The following is a 16,210-nucleotide window of genomic DNA, read 5'->3' on the forward strand; positions in this document are numbered from 1 at the left end:
TTGGAGGTGCCATCTTCTGAATGAGATGTTAAGCTGAGGCCCCATCTGCTCTCTCAGGTGGAATTAAAAGATTTTGTGACACTATTTTGAAGAAGAGCAGGGGATTTATCCCTGGTGTCCAGGCCAATATTTATCTTTCAGCCAATGCCATCATCAAAAACTGGCGATCTGATCATTAGTACGTTGCTGTTTGTGGGAGTTCGTTGTATACAAACTGGCTAATGTGTTTCTCCACAGCCCAGAACTTCTATGAAGTGGCTACCTCTCAAGTGGAGACAGAATGTCTACTAGGACAATGGCTACATGGAAAGGTGTTCTTATCTCATCAAGATGGATAATGGATCTTCGAGAGTTAATGGCTGGGATGTTAGAGAATCTCACCTTGGCTGTGAAACACAAGCCACAGTCTGTCCAACTATCAGCTAAACAAATACCTTTGGAAATCATTATGGGAAGAGAGGTCATGTGACCGGGGTAACTTTTTTGAAATCTTTTAATACAGCACACAAACTGCTAAAACAGTAGTAGTTAGTAGTCTGAAAAAGTTGCCAATGAAGCAATAGCAGGATCCTTTCTCTTCTCTCCTAAGTTAATACCTCATTTCTTACATGTTGAAAATCCAGCACAGAGGTAGTGAATTTCCATTGAAAGGAACCCCAGATCCAAGAACCATCGACTTCTGGAAAGGACAGATTATGTTTTTAAAAATAAATCATCTCTGGAAATTGCAGGTTTGCACGGGCTTTGACTGTGAAAATTTTCTGCTTCAGCCACAACACAAGCAAAGGACTCAAAGGGCAGAATTTTGCTCTCAACAGGTGGGCTCGGTGGGGGCGGTCAGCAAGCCAACTGCCACCTGTGATCGGGCCACAACTGCGATTTCATACAGGTGGGCCAATTAAGGCCTGCCCAGCATGAAACAGGTGCTGCAGCGCTGCCTGTGTGGGGGGTGGGGGGAAAGGAGGGCAAGATCACGCATGTGCACGGGTGAGCACAGGTATAGCTCCTGAGGCACAGAGCTGCCACAGGGAGATTAAGAGTTCTGAAAATAAAAAGAAGAATTTTAAAATATTTTTAAAAATGTTCCCTCATGTGACAGGTTCACATGAACAGGAACATGTTATTAATGAAATGTTAACATTTTTATTTTATTTTTATTTTCTGTTGGAAACCTCATCCCGTCCGTAGTCGAGGTTTCCTAAAAAATGCAAAGGCCTTTTGGCCTTTTCACCAGCCCACCAACCGTTAGGTTGGACGGACAGTTAAAAATTACATGTAATTTGAACTTTAACGGCCTTAATAGACCTGTCATTTGTCGCCGGCACGATGCCCACTCCCACGCGTACCTGCCGACTGAAATATTACCCGACGTCATCACGCGCCATTTTATGCTCATTCAGGTAGGGCGCATGCCCATCCAACGAGGTAAGAACTCTGGCCAGGATCAGTGAACTCTCAATTTTCTTACCTGTCAGCATTGACCTTTAATTTGGTTTGGAAAGTAACCACCTACAGCATAACTTGTAAATCTTATCCTTACAATTTCACAAAAAACCCTGTTACGGTCAGATTTGGAGTGGGGGGAACAGGGGAGTTAATTTTACCATTCCTCACGTGGCTGGATCAACTTGAAAAGTGTTTCATTGGTTGTAAAGAACTTTGAAATGGCCTGAGGTTATGAAAGTTGCTATATAAATTCAAGTTCTTCTCCAATGAAACCAGTCCGGACACGATGGTGTGATAAATCATCAACCACATCTGTTGCTTCATCCTATAGCCTTTAACCTTAAATATAAACCTTTGAATCAAAATGGAAGCAGCAACTGCTGCAGCTCAGCCACAAAATGGGCTAAAGCAGTTGAACTTTCAAAGCAGGTTCTTCCAGGTACTGAGATGAAAGCAAAATACTACAGATGCTGGAAATCTGAAACAAAAATAAAAAATGCTGGAAAAACTCAGCAGGTCTGACAGCATCTGTGGAGAGAGAAACAGAGTTGACACTTTAAGCTCATATGAATCTTCTTCAGAGACAAAGAGAAGTAGAAATGTGATAAAGTTTATACTGTTAAAGGGGGATGGAGCAGGTGAAGCTGGATAGATCAGTGATAGGTGGGGGAAAAGGAGAGATTAACAAAGATGTCATGAACAAAAGGACAAAGGGAGTATTAATGGCAGTGGTAATGGCTAAAAAGTGTGGTGATAGTGGCATAAAAGTAGGAAAGCAGAATATGATAATTCAACAAGGGTAAGCACTCTGTGGAATAACAACATGGAACAAGTAAAGTTAGTCCTTGTAGGGGTGGGTTGGGGGGAGAGGGCGGTGGTGGGGAGAATAAGATAGAAAATGGGATTAGAAGAGGGATAAAAAGGGGGTAAAATAATGACTAAAAATAAAAATAGAAATAAACATTTTGAAAAAAAGGTTTTAAAAAGGGATGAAGAGAGAAGGGAGAGTTCATAGTCTGAAGTTGTTGAACTCAATGTTAAGTCCGGAAGGCTGTAAAGTGCCTAATCGGAAGATGAGGTGCTGTTCCTCCAATTTGCGAAGGTCTTCACTGGAACATTGCAGCAGGTCAAGGACAGACATGTAGGCACGAGAGCAGGGTGGTGTGTTGAAATGGCAAGCAACAGGGAGGTCTGGGTCATGCTTGCAGACAGACCGAAGGTTTTCCACAAAGTGGTCACCCAGTCTGCGTTTGGTCTCTCCAACGTAGAGGAGACCACGTTGAGAGCAGCAAATGCAGTAGGCCAAAATGAAGGAGGTGCAAGTGAAGCGCTGCTTCACCTGAAAGGAGTGTTGCTCCCAATGTGGTCTCCTTTATATTACAGTGTAGACTGGGTGACCACTTTGCATTGCCTTCTTGAACCGCTGAAGTCCCTGTGGTGTAGGTGTAGCTACAGTGCTGTTAGGGAGGGAGTTCCAGCAATTTTATCTTGCATCCAATTTGGTCCAGTTCTGGGCACCGCACTTTAGGAAGGATGTGAAGGCATTACAGAAGATGCAGAAAAGATTTATGAGAATGGTTAATTCAATGGAGATTGAGTGGTCTCAGTTAATTCAACAGAGTTGATTGGATTTGATTAATGCAATGGAGATTGAATAAATTTAGTTAATACATTTTGTGGAAAGTACTCTCACAGACTCACAGAAGGCTAAGTTAAAGCTTCTTTTCCCTAATGGCTGCAAGAGTCGCTGACCTGTGAAACCAGATTATATTGTTTCAATTTAGAGACTGATGGACTTAAACAAGTTCACAGCACAAAAGATGCCTATAGCTCATCAAGAATGTTACTCCAAGATGTACAAGAATTACTACTCTGGAACAATTGTTGGAATGGAGTCACCGCTCAAACCAGAGACCTTTAAATCTCAGTAGCAGTTTCAATAAAATCATATGTTAATCCTCAACAATGAACAGACAATGTTGCAACAGTCAGGAGCTAGGGTAGGTGACAGTAACCAGGTTCCACTCTGATGAGAGACAGAGCAAGTTCTTCAGAAAATCTGGCATTTTGAAAATATCTCGAGAGGGAGATATAAAATGAAGGCAGGTAAAAACAGATCCACTCTGTTGTGAAGCCTCTTAGTGGGGGTGGGGGTGGGGAAGATACCCACGCGGAGATGGACATACCCATCCATATCCAACATTCCTGCTACATTGTGTCATTAATCCTGCCTGGCATAAACATGTTCCTGGAATGAGCCTCATTAACTTGGCTACATCTGACAGCAAGTTTGTATTGGGCAATAATATGTTCCCCTTAGGCCTGAGGCACAATGGATGTCCAGGCCGACTCTACTCGAGGAATGAAGAGCAGGACATCCTCCGTTCATTGTAGGCCTGAGCAGCCATCGGCCCAGAACATTGCTGAGCTAGTGTACACAGGTAGAAGGCACACCAGCCCTATTTCTATTTACACAATTATCTATCAACAGTAACAATGAGGGCTGTGGGGAGAAGACACTCAGAGGTTGTTAGTAGGAAGTCTGAAACCCTCTGCATCCAACGTGGAGTGATTTCTCAATCTGGATCAGATCATCATGAGGAGTACAGTGAAGCAGTCACTGCTGTTGACAGAAGAGAGGGCCAGCCACCCAAGGATAACTCCTACTCACTCCACAGCAGATGACAACATAATGGGAGAAAGCTATCCACCAAATCCTACTGCCCCAGAGCATCACTGCAGGAGCTCCTCAGGATAGTGTCCTAGGCCCAACCTTCAGCTGCTCCATCAATGTCCTTCCCTTCACCACAAAGTCAAAAGTGGGATATCAGTTGATGATTGCATAATGTTCAGCACTACTCTCGACTCCTCAGACACTGAAGCAGTCCATGTCCAAATGCAGCAAGACCTGGACAACAGTCAGACTTGGGCTGTTAAGTGGCAAGTAACATTCGCGCCATGTAAGTGCCAGGTAATGACCATCTCCAACAAGACAGACTCCAACCATCGCCCCTTGGCATTCAATGGCAACATCATTGTTTAATTCTCCACTATCAACACCCTGAGGGTTACCATTGAACAGAAACTGAACTGAACTAGTCAAATAAATACTATTGCTACAAAATCAGGTCAGAGGCTTGGAATTCTTGGAGAGTAACTCAACTCCTGACTCCCAAAGCCTGTCCACCATCTACAAGGTACAAGTCAGGTGTGTGATGGAACACTCTCCACTTGCTGGATGAGTGCAGCTCCCACAACACTCAAGAAGCTCGACACCATCCAGGGCAAAACCGCCCACTTGATTGACACCCCATCCATCACCTTCAAAGTTCACTCCATCCACCACCAACGCATAGTGGCAGCAGTGTGTACCATCCACAAGATACACAGCAGCAACTCATCAAAGCCTCCTTTGACAGCACCTTACAAACCCATGACCACTACCATCTAGAAGGACAAGAACAGCAGATAGATGGGAACACCACCACCTGGAAGTTCCCCTCCGAGTCACTCACTGTCCTGACTTGGAAATATATCGCCATTCCTTCACTATCTTGGTCAAAATATTGGAACTCCCTTCCGAACGGCACTGTGGGTGTTACAACAACACCTGGACTGCAGCAGTTCAAGAAAGCAGCTCACCACCACCCTTTCAAGGGCAATTAGTGGTAACAAATACTGGCCTTGCCAGTGATGCTCACATTAAAAAATACCTTGGTTCCATTATGGTGTCAGATTTGGGGGAGCATCTAGAGCGGGAAGGGGCTATGTATTTTTTAAAATCATCACTAGAACAATAGATATTTGATCGGTGAAGATATCAAAGTGCTGCTTCAACAAAGAAGCTGGTTCAGTTTGAAACATCCATATACGAAGCCTGGGTATCAAAACAGTAAACTACTGCAGTCGAATCCTGCACCTCCCCTTTTGATTGGCAGCAGCATTGGGTTGCTGACTCTGTCAGACATGTCCCTGGAGCTTTCATCATATGATCTCCTGCCTCCAATTGCCCCTGCTCCCCACCCACCCCTGATATGTCCAATGTCACAGGTCCACTGCCTCCCCATAGCAACTGGAAAGCAAACGTACTCTTTGCTAGCTGATTGGGTGTTTCTTGACTCTCAGTCAAACAGCCACATCAACAATACATTTACAACTAATAGGTACAAGTGTTCAAAGAAAATCAAAATAAAAACACCTTTACTTTTTAATGCCTGATGATTTTTCTTCTGGGCTGCTTATAGCAGTGCCTGGAAATTAATCTTCAAATCCTGAAGACTGTAGCTCAATCCAGGAGGGTTGGAAACCCTGGCGCAGTACTAAACTGAAAATGTAATGAGGAGGGAGGCTGTGTCACGGGAAAAGGTAAAACACTGTGAAATAAATGACTCCCATCAGAAATCTTAAACATTGGGAATCATTCAGACACAAGAACAGTATGAAATGCTAAAGGTTCAAGTGTGAGGCTATGAATGCTTTGCAAATTAACAGATTTTTCCGCCCTTGACATTTGAGCTCCTTGAAGTGAAACAAATAAAATATATTCCCCAGCAATAAAACATCAATCACTCCTGGGTAATAGCACAAAACACAGAGCTTCCTCTCCTCTTTGTGCCTCTGCATCAGTCTTCTAGGAGAGGCCAGTGCTGTGATATTACCATTTGCCAAACACCTGTCCCTGTGTTCGGTCTGCCCTGAGGCTGCCAATGTCGTGAGAAAAGTGATGGAGTGGACTTGTCCCCCCAGGAATTATATAGAGCCAACTAAAATCATTCCTGGACAGCGTTCATCCCGTCAGAATAATTTCAAACTGAGATCTCTGAAGTCAAGAAGTGTTATATAATGAGTTATAGTAAGCAGCCCCATGAAATGTTTTACGTGTCTGAGCATATACTGAGCAGTTCCAGTCACAGAGCTGTTAGAAATGAATCCTTTCCCAGCAATGTGTACTGGATTCCGAGTTATTCAACAACAACGGCACCTGTCTCAATATTGACTAAGAGGAACAGTCTCAATCGAAGTGTAATACTTAATGGCAAACTCTGCTGTCCTGTTGTTTTTATTTAATAATAATTTAAAATGGTGCTACTGTACTGTGCAAGGAACACAAGTATGATAAAGAGTGGAAACAGGATAGGGCTCAGAACTGATGTCTCCATGGTAAAGTATCCTGACAATGCACCCTGTCGGACCATGTATAGAAAGAATGGCTGCTTGGATAAGATACAGCAGCAGAGGGACCTGAGGGGTAGAGGTGCATATATCATTGAAGGTGGCAGGGCAGGTTGAAAGTGTATGGTTTCGTGGACTTTATAAATAGGGGCGTAGAGTACAAAAACCAGGAAACTGTGAAAAAATTGCATAAAACACGTGTTCGGCCTCAATTGGAGTATTGCTTCCAGTTCTGGGCACCACACTTCAGGAAGGATTTGAAGCCATCAGTGAGAGAGTGCAGAAAAGATTCATAAGAATGGTTCTGGAGATGAGGATCTTCAGTTACATAGAAAGATTGGAGAAGTTGGGGCTATTCTCCTTGGAGAAGAGGAGGTTGATTTGATGGAAACATTCAAAATCATGAGGGGCCTGGACAGAGTAGAGCGGGAGAAACTGTTCCCATTGGTGGAAGGATAGAGAACAAGAGGACACCAATTTAGGTGACTGGCAAAAGAAGCAATGGCAACGTAAGGAAAAACTTGTTCATGCAGAGAGTGGTTAGGATCTGGAATGCACTGCCTGAGAGTGTGGTTGAGACAGATTCAATCATGGTTTTCAAAAGAGAATTGAAAGGCTATAGGGAAAAAGCAGAGGAGTGTCATGACATGAGTTGCTCTTCCAGAGAAACAGGTCAGGCATGAACGTGTCAAATGGCCTCCTTCAGTGATGTGAGCATTTTATGATTCTATGGTCTGGATTTTATGTGGGAAGCAGGTCCTCCCCGGCATAAATGTCAGGAGCAAGCCCTACTCCATCATGCTGGCTCACCCCGCAGCCATTTAATGGCCATCGGGCTGTTAATTGACTTGAGGCGAGCCTTCCACCCCCATCGGAGAAGAAGCCCCACCTCCAAAATCTGCTAGCCAATTAAATGGCCAGCAACTCTCTTGTCCCATCAGGGGTGGCCGCTGCTGGGAAAGCAGCCAGTCTCAAAGAAGACGTTCAGCAAAGGAGCCCAGACTTTAGGTTAAGCTTGGCATCTCACCGGGGCTATGCTGGCAGGCTGTGGTGAGGGGGAGTGGGCCCAGAATAGACAGCGGGGGAAGGGGGACACGAGGGCAGGAAGACCTTGAGCAGAGCCTCCGATGGGCACCAGCCCCTCACTGTCCCCGGCCAGCTACAGGCTCGCCCATTGGAACATGCTGCACTGGAGACATGGTGCCTGCCCCACCTCCCAGAGGAGACGGGGGCTCTGAAATAGTCAGTAATTGGTCACTTAATGGCCTCAATTGACCCACGGATGGGCAGGCCTACAGACATCTCCTCCCCACCCCATACCCTTGATGGTTAAAATGTGGCAGGGGTGGGGGGTGGCGGGCAAACAACACCCCTGGCATGGTATCCAACATTATGGCCCCCAACCCTGCCTGCCAACCTACCCCTGGGGCCCATAAAACCCATCCCTATGATTCTCAAGTTGGAACTATACCTAGGGAAGAAGCAATGATTTCAGGAAGAGAGCAAAGAGAAAACTAGTTGGTTGGCAGGGGGTCAGGGGTTGAGATGGCGGTGGGTGGGGTTGGGGTGTTGCTGTGGATGGGAGTTCGTTAGAATTGTACAAGTTTAAACATACTCTCCCACTACCTCACTTGTAAGAATACTCCAGCGACCTGGGGTAGACTGGGCAGTATAGATACTGTAGATGGGGATGCTCCCAGCCTGCTATGGCAGCAAGTTAATTATGGGTGATAGTGCAAAGCCCAGCAACACTGGATACCATTGAAACTTGACAGAGCAGCAAGCTATGATGGACTGGGTGGTGTAAAGTCCTGGCACAACAGTTACTTGATGTGGAATGGGCAGTGGAAAGTCTTAAAACAGCAGCTTGAGATAACAGGAAATATAATGGGTTGAATTGTGTATAATGTTGGTCATACATTAGTCTGGAATGGACAGGGTAGTGTAAAACTTGGCATGGCAGAAGCCTGGCATGGGCAAGTTAGTGTAGAGGAATGGGGTGCATACTGAAAAGTACTTTGGCAGGAAACTTTTGGTAAGGGTAAAAGTTTAAATACATCCCATGTACGCCAACAGAAAGGATCACTGTATTTTTAAATGAAGCAATGTTTGGAGTCACTGCCTTAGTTGACCACATTACTCAGGCAGCACAAAGGGGGCCTTTCACTCTGCTCATATCCAAGTTTTCCCTCACTATCTCATTCTATAGGGGTGCTTATCGAAGTTTTAATTAGGAGCCCCACCAGGTATGTGTCTTAAAAGTTACTTTTTATGGACTAATGAGCCATTGCTATATTTATCATAATTTCATATGCACAGGAGAGTCAAACACAAACCCATAAATGCCACCCTGAATTTTCTATTCCTTTCATTCCAGCCCCTTCTGCAACTATTCCCAGCCCCTGCCTTGCCTCCCTTCAGCCTTTTTCCACCTCTCCATCTCTCTCTCTCTTCTTCCAAGACCCTCCTCAAAACACACCATTTGACCAAACCTTTGGACATCCCTCCTACCATTTCCTTCTTTGCCCTGGTATCTATTTTATTCCTTGAATCTCTGTGAAACTCTTTGGGATGTTATTTATGTCAAAGACACTATATAAATGCAAACTGTTGTTGATAGCAAGAGAGAAAAAACAAACACTAGTGATATACACTGATGGGCACACATACAAATACATGGACATAAAGATAGATAAAAACACATACAAAAACTACAGATAGATTGACAAAGCCATATAGATAGCCAGTGTGTAGGTGTACTTATAAAATCATGGACAAACATGCACAAAGAAATAAACAAATAGACAAAGGCACACACACAAATACAGAAATGCAGATTATGACAAGTGACAAAGGGCAGGAAGATGATTATGTTAAGTTGTGGTACTGTTCAATCAGACTCAAGATTGTGTCAGATGTTAGGTACATTTGGCTATGAACAAACCAAGAACACACACCAGGAACAACACCAGAAACAAACCAGAAAAAAATCTGGAACAAACCCGGGACAATATCAGGAACAAACCAGGATGCACACCAGGAAGAAACCAGGAAAAGCACCCAAAAAACACCAGGAACAACCCAGGAACAAACTGGGAACCAACCTGGAACAAGTTAAGAACAAACCAGGAACAATTGGAGAACAAACCAAGAACAAACGAGGAACAATCCTGAAACAATTGGGAACAATCCAGGAACAAACCAGGAACAATCTGGGAACAAACCAGGAACAATCCAGAAACAATTGGGAACAATCCAGAAACAAACTGGGAACAATTTGGGAACAAACAAGGAACAATCCAGAACCAAACCAGAAACAGACCAGGAACAATCCAGGAACAATCCAGGAACAAACAGGGAACAAACCAGGAACAAGCCGGGAACAATCCAGAAACAAACAAGGAACAAACCCGGATCAACATCATGAACAAACTAAGAATGAAGCAGAAACAAACTGGGAACAAACCAGGAACAAACCGGGAACAAACCGGGAACCACCCGGGAACCAACTGGGAACAAACCGGGAACAAGCCGGGAACAAACCGGGAACAAACAGGGAACAAACCAGGAACAAACCAGGAACGAACAGGGAACAAGCCAGGAACAAACCGGGAACAAGCTGGGAACAAACCGGGAACAAACCAGAAACAATCCAGAAACAAACCGGGAACAAACGGGGAACAAGCGGGGAACAAACAGGGAACAAACCGGGAACAAGCTGGGAACAAACCGGGAACAAAACGGGAACAAACCAGGAACAAAACGGGAACAAGCCGGGAACGAACTGGGAACAAGCCGGGAACAAACCGGGAACAAACCGGGAACAAGCCAGAAACAAACCGGGAACAAACCGGGAACAAACTGGGAACAAGCCAGGAACAAAACAGGAACAATCCAGGAACAAACTGGGAACAAGCCGGGAATAAACCAGGAACAAACCGGGAACAAACTGGGAACAAGCCAGGAACAAACCAGGAACAAACCGGGAACAGACCAGGAACAGTATAGGAACAAACCAAGAACAAACCACTAACAAACAGGGAACAATCCGGGAACAATCCAGAAACAAACCAGGAACAGACCAGGAACAATCCGGGAACAAACAGGGAACAATCCAGAAACAAACCAGGAACAAACTGGGAACAAACCGAGAACAACACCATGAACAAACCAGGAATGAAGCAGAAACAAACCGGGAACAAACCGGGAACAAACCGAGAACAAACCGAGAACAAACCGGGAACAAACCGGGAACAAACCAGGAACAAAACGGGAGCAAGCTGGGAACAAACTGGGAACAAGCCGGGAACAAACCGGGAACAAGCCGGGAACAAACTGGGAACAAACCGGGAACAATCCAGAAACAAACGGGGAACAAACCGGGAACAAACTGGGAACAAGCCAGGAACAAAACAGGAACAATCCAGGAACAAACTGGGAACAAGCCGGGAATAAACCGGGAACAAACCGGGAACAAGCCAGGAACAAACCGGGAACAGACCAGGAACGGTACAGGAACAAACCAAGAACAAACCACTAACAAACAGGGAACAATCCGGGAACAATCCAGAAACAAACCAGGAACAAACCAGGAACAGACCAGGAACAGACCAGGAACAATCCGGGAACAAACAGGGAACAATCCAGAAACAAACCAGGAACAAACTGGGAACAAACCGGGAACAACATCATGAACAAACCAGGAATGAAGCAGAAACAAACCGGGAACAAACCAGGAACAAACCGGGAACAAACCGAGAACAAGCCAAGATCAAACCGGGAACAAGCCAAGATCAAACCGGGAACAAACCGGGAACAATCCAGAAACAAACCGGGAACAATCCAGAAACAAACTGGGAACAAACCGGGAATAATCCAGAAACAAACCGGGAACAAACCGGGAACAAGCCAGGAAGAAACGAGAACAAATCGGGAACGAACCGGGAACAATCCAGAAACAAACCAGGAACAAATCAGGAACAAACCAGGAACAAACTGGGAACAAGCCAGGAACAAAACAGGAACAATCCAGGAACAAACTGGGAACAAGCCGGGAATAAACCAAGAACAAACCGGGAACAAACCGGGAACAAGCCAGGAACAAACCAGGAACAGACCAGGAACAGTACAGGAACAAACCAAGAACAAACCACTAACAAACAGGGAACAATCCGGGAACAATCCAGAAACAAACCAGGAACAAACCAGGAACAGACCAGGAACAATCCGGGAACAAACAGGGAACAATCCAGAAACAAACCAGGAACAAACTGGGAACAAACCGGGAACAACATCATGAACAAACCAGGAATGAAGCAGAAACAAACCAGGAACAAACCAGGAACAAACCGGGAACAAACCGAGAACAAGCCAAGATCAAACCGGGAACAAGCCAAGATCAAACCGGGAACAAACTGGGAACAATCCAGAAACAAACCGGGAACAAACCGGGAATAATCCAGAAACAAACCGGGAACAAGCCAGGAACAAACTGAGAACAAATCGGGAATGAACCGGGAACAATCCAGAAACAAACCAGGAACAAATCAGGAACAAACCGGGAACAAACCAGGAACAAGCTGGGAACAAACCAGGAACAAACCAGAAACAAACCGGGAACAAACTGGGAACAAATCGGGAACAAACCAGGAACAAACCAGGAACAAACCAGGAACAATCCAGGAACAATCCAGGAACAAGCCAGGAATAAACCAGGAACAAACCGAGAACAAGCCAGGAATAAAACAGGAACAATCCAGGAACAAATTAGGAACAAGCTGGGAAAAAACCAGGAACAATCCGGGATCAAACCAGGAACAAACCAGGAACACAACATGACGCAAAACAGGAACACATTAAGAGCACACACCTCGGGCAAACACTGGGAACACAGCAGGAAATACAACAGGACAAGCACCAGGAACACACACGTGCCAGGAACATGCACACACTAGAAACACAACAGGGACACACACATCGTAAAATAAACAGGAAACACATCAAGAAAAAGCCAGATCACTGTGCAAACTAGGAACAAGTTATGAATGAACTGTGTAACAAAACAGGAACATACAAAGAACAAACTGGGAAATAAGACAGGTATGCCACGTGACCAAAGTGGGAACACAACAGAAGCATATGATGAACAAAGAAAGCATTTAAATAACAAATTTTGGACATCACCAAATGCTTCACAGCTGAATTATTTTTGCAATATGAACAAATGTGCCAACCAATTTGTGCATAGCCACATCTTACGGACATCAATGAGTTAAATGAGCAGTTGATCTGGTTTTGGAGGTTGATTCAGTGATACATAATGAACCTGGCATGGGAAGAATCTCTCTGCTGCTTTTTGAATAGTGGCATGGGAACATGCACAGCCGCCCTGAGGCAGGCAGACCTTGTTATAACACCTCATCCTGAAAACAGCACCTCTGACAGAGCAGCAGCTCTCAGTACTAAACTGAAGTGGAAGGCTAAATTATGTGCTCAAGTCTCTGAACTGGGACCTGTACTCACAACCTGATCTCTCAGAGCGAGTGCTACTAAGTTAAACAACCCTGGGACACAAAACAGGAGCCTGCAAACAGACCAAGAACCAGAACCAAAATAGGACCATTCCAAGAATAAACTTGAAACACACCAAGGATAAATCAGGAAGAAAACCAGAATACGCCAAAAGCAAATTAGGAAAATATAGGGTGGAAGAATAGTTAGTATTTTCCTGGAACAAACTGGTGGAACAAAAGGAACAAGATGGGAAGAAAATGGGAGCACACAAAAACAAACTGGGAATGAAGCCAGAAGAAAGCAGGTCAAAATAGGAAAACTCTAAGAAGAAGCAAGGATATAAATTCAGGAACAAACAAATGAGTATATAGCAGGTACAAAGAACAAACTAGGTTTCTCTCTGACTTATAGTGGTAGAAGAGATGTGAGAATATCGTGCTGTAGAATGATCAATTCTAATGATCGATAAGACATCCGTCATGAATATAACATACACTCTATCCACTGCCGATGCCTGAGTTCCATAGAAAACTGAAGAGTATAGGTAAGACAAAGAGGGAGCCACATAATTTCATTCATACTAGAATAGATACACCTTGATAGAAACAGTATAGATGTATTTAGAGATGCGAACTATTGGCCATTTGGTGTATTGTTTATAGCAAACCATAGATAGTCATTAATTCATAGTATATAGTATATAGTACAGTATTGAATTTGTATGGATTTTACATATATCTTATCCATGCTATACTATATTACAATATAGATAGCAAAGTTATGCTATATAGAATATCATAGACTATATAATATAGTTCCACATTTGCACGTGTCTTATATAATGCAATACAACACGAAACTGTCCCATGGATGAACTCAGAGCAAATTAATTGTGCCTAGTCACTCTAGTGGGACTTGACCATCCCTCACGCACTCTACTGATACTGGAATGTCCCCACTCACTGGAATGGAACTGAACTGTTCCTACACACTCTAACAGGTCTGCACTGTCCCTCTCTCATCCTAATGGGACTGGACTGTCCCCCTTTACTCCACTGGGGCCAATTTCTGACCACCATCAGCATTTTCACACAGTTTTCTTTAGTTAAACATTTCTTCATTAACCTCCTTCTCAATGTATATTCCAAATGTAGGTATGCAATGTTAAAATTCATAACATACCATCCTCAATTTTAAGGTGTCTTGTAATTTGAATCCCTGATCCATATTTATTATAAAAGCTATCCATTAATTGAGGTCTGTTTTTGAAGCAATGTTCTGTATCTAATACTGCACAGTAGCCCATTTGAGTTAAATGTCCTGCAGTGGGGTATGGTACAGCTGGTTTCCCTTCAAACCAAACATATTGAATCCGCTATGGTCTGGGTTAGCTCTGATACATTGATTATCACTGAAATTTAAACAAATGTTATTGGCAGCCATTCAGCATTTTACTTGTTTGGGATATGATTTAATTGAGAACCGCATATGTGTCTATGAGAGTGAATGTGGGCGGGTATATTTGTGTGAGGTATTTGTGTTGTATGAATGACTTAGTGAGCGTGTGAGTCGGTGTGAGTTTATGTGTCTTTGTGAGGATATCTGTCTGGGTGCACTGTAGTTGTGTGAGGAAGTGTTTTTGTGTTTTATGTATATGAGTGAGTGTATGTAGTGTGTGAGTGATTGCCTATGTTTCACTGTGTGAGAGGATGTCTGCAAGTTTGTATCTGTGTGTATGTTTGCGAATATCTTTCTGTATATCTACATCTGTTTCGATTTGTATGAGCCTGTGTTTACTGTGTGTTCCCTTATGTGCATGCCTGTATCTTTGTGCCTGTATCTATGTGTCTCTGTGTGTCTGTATGTTTCTGTGTGTGTGTGAGAGTGTATGTGTGTGTTTCTGTGAGTCTCTTTCTGTGTGTCTCCACGTGTGTCTCTTTTGGTGTTTCCATATATGCCTGTGTATATGTGTGCATGCCTGTATATTTCTGTGTCTGTGTATGTGTGTGCATCTGTGTGTTTCTGTATGTGTCTGTGTGTATTTCTGTGTATTCCTGTGTGTGTTTCTATATGTCTGCACATTCTGTGTATGTGTGTGCAGTATTTGTGTGTGTGCTTGTCTATATCGGTGTACTTATGTGCGTGTTTGTGTGTCTGTGTATATTTCTGTGTGTTTAAGTATGGATCTGTGCTAATGGCTTGGAGCAAGTGGAAGGTGAAGTGAACAAAAAGTACGATATTGATAGAGGTGGAGACAGAGTGAAGCAGAACTGTACCCAGACAGGAGAGGTGCTCTGGTTAACTGGCAGCTCCCTAACAACATACCACATTACTGAGAAAATCGGCTTCGTTCAAATCTTCCAAATCCACAAGGCTTGAAGCTGCGAAGAGTTTCTCTGCCCCGAAGTTATCCAGGATATCCATAGTGAACGAGGACCAGGGGCTCCGGCGGGGAATCAATCGCTCGGATCTTCCAGATGTTGCAGCTCGGGGGAATTGCCTCTCGGACCCCAAGCTCTTTAAACTCTGCCGCTGTCTCCTCCGGGGCTGCTAAAAGCTTCCCCGCCTTTACAATGGTAAGACTGCCTAGATGTTTCCAATGCCTGCCGATCAGGCTCCTCCGACCAGGATGTGAGGATAGTCTCTGCCTCAGCCTGAGAGCTTTCTGATGTCTGTCTTTGATGTGTCAGTTCAGCACAGACTGCTCGGCAGCTGCAGATTCTGGGCTCGATCCCCACGCTCTTGTCTCTTGGCGATCTCCCTCTCTCTGCTCTTGTGTGAACTCCTGTCCAAACTCCATACGGACTCACTCTGTCACTAGCCAGTTCACACACTCCTCACAGCACTTTCCCCAAGACATCACGTCACTCCCTTTCTCTACAATTAACCCCTTGAGAACTCTCAGCAGAAACATCCGACAACCTTAAAAACCGTTTTTCCCTCGATAAACATTGCCATATGCTTTGAGAATACTTGAGCAGCATGGTGGTGTATGGCTTTATAGGGCCAACAGTCAGTGGCACTAAGGAGTAACAAGACGCAGGTTCAAAATTGCCCCCAAGCTCTTGAGTTCCTCACC

The 16,210-nt window shown here is 44.2% G+C and overlaps 1 protein-coding gene across 1 annotated transcript in view; it reads right to left on the minus strand.

Annotated features, from left to right (window-relative positions):
• creb3l1 (cAMP responsive element binding protein 3-like 1) overlaps nucleotides 1-15,985 on the minus strand; it is a 152,322-nt gene extending 136,337 nt beyond the window's left edge. Inside the window, exon 1 of the mRNA XM_041198371.1 lies at nucleotides 15,457-15,985. Within this exon, the coding sequence (XP_041054305.1) occupies nucleotides 15,457-15,555 (99 nt within the window). The 5' untranslated portion in view covers nucleotides 15,556-15,985. The remainder of the gene's footprint in view (nucleotides 1-15,456) is intronic.
• Nucleotides 15,986-16,210: the final 225 nt, after the last annotated feature.

Source organism: Carcharodon carcharias, chromosome 10, assembly GCF_017639515.1.
Source record: "Carcharodon carcharias isolate sCarCar2 chromosome 10, sCarCar2.pri, whole genome shotgun sequence".
NCBI lineage: Eukaryota > Metazoa > Chordata > Chondrichthyes > Lamniformes > Lamnidae > Carcharodon > Carcharodon carcharias.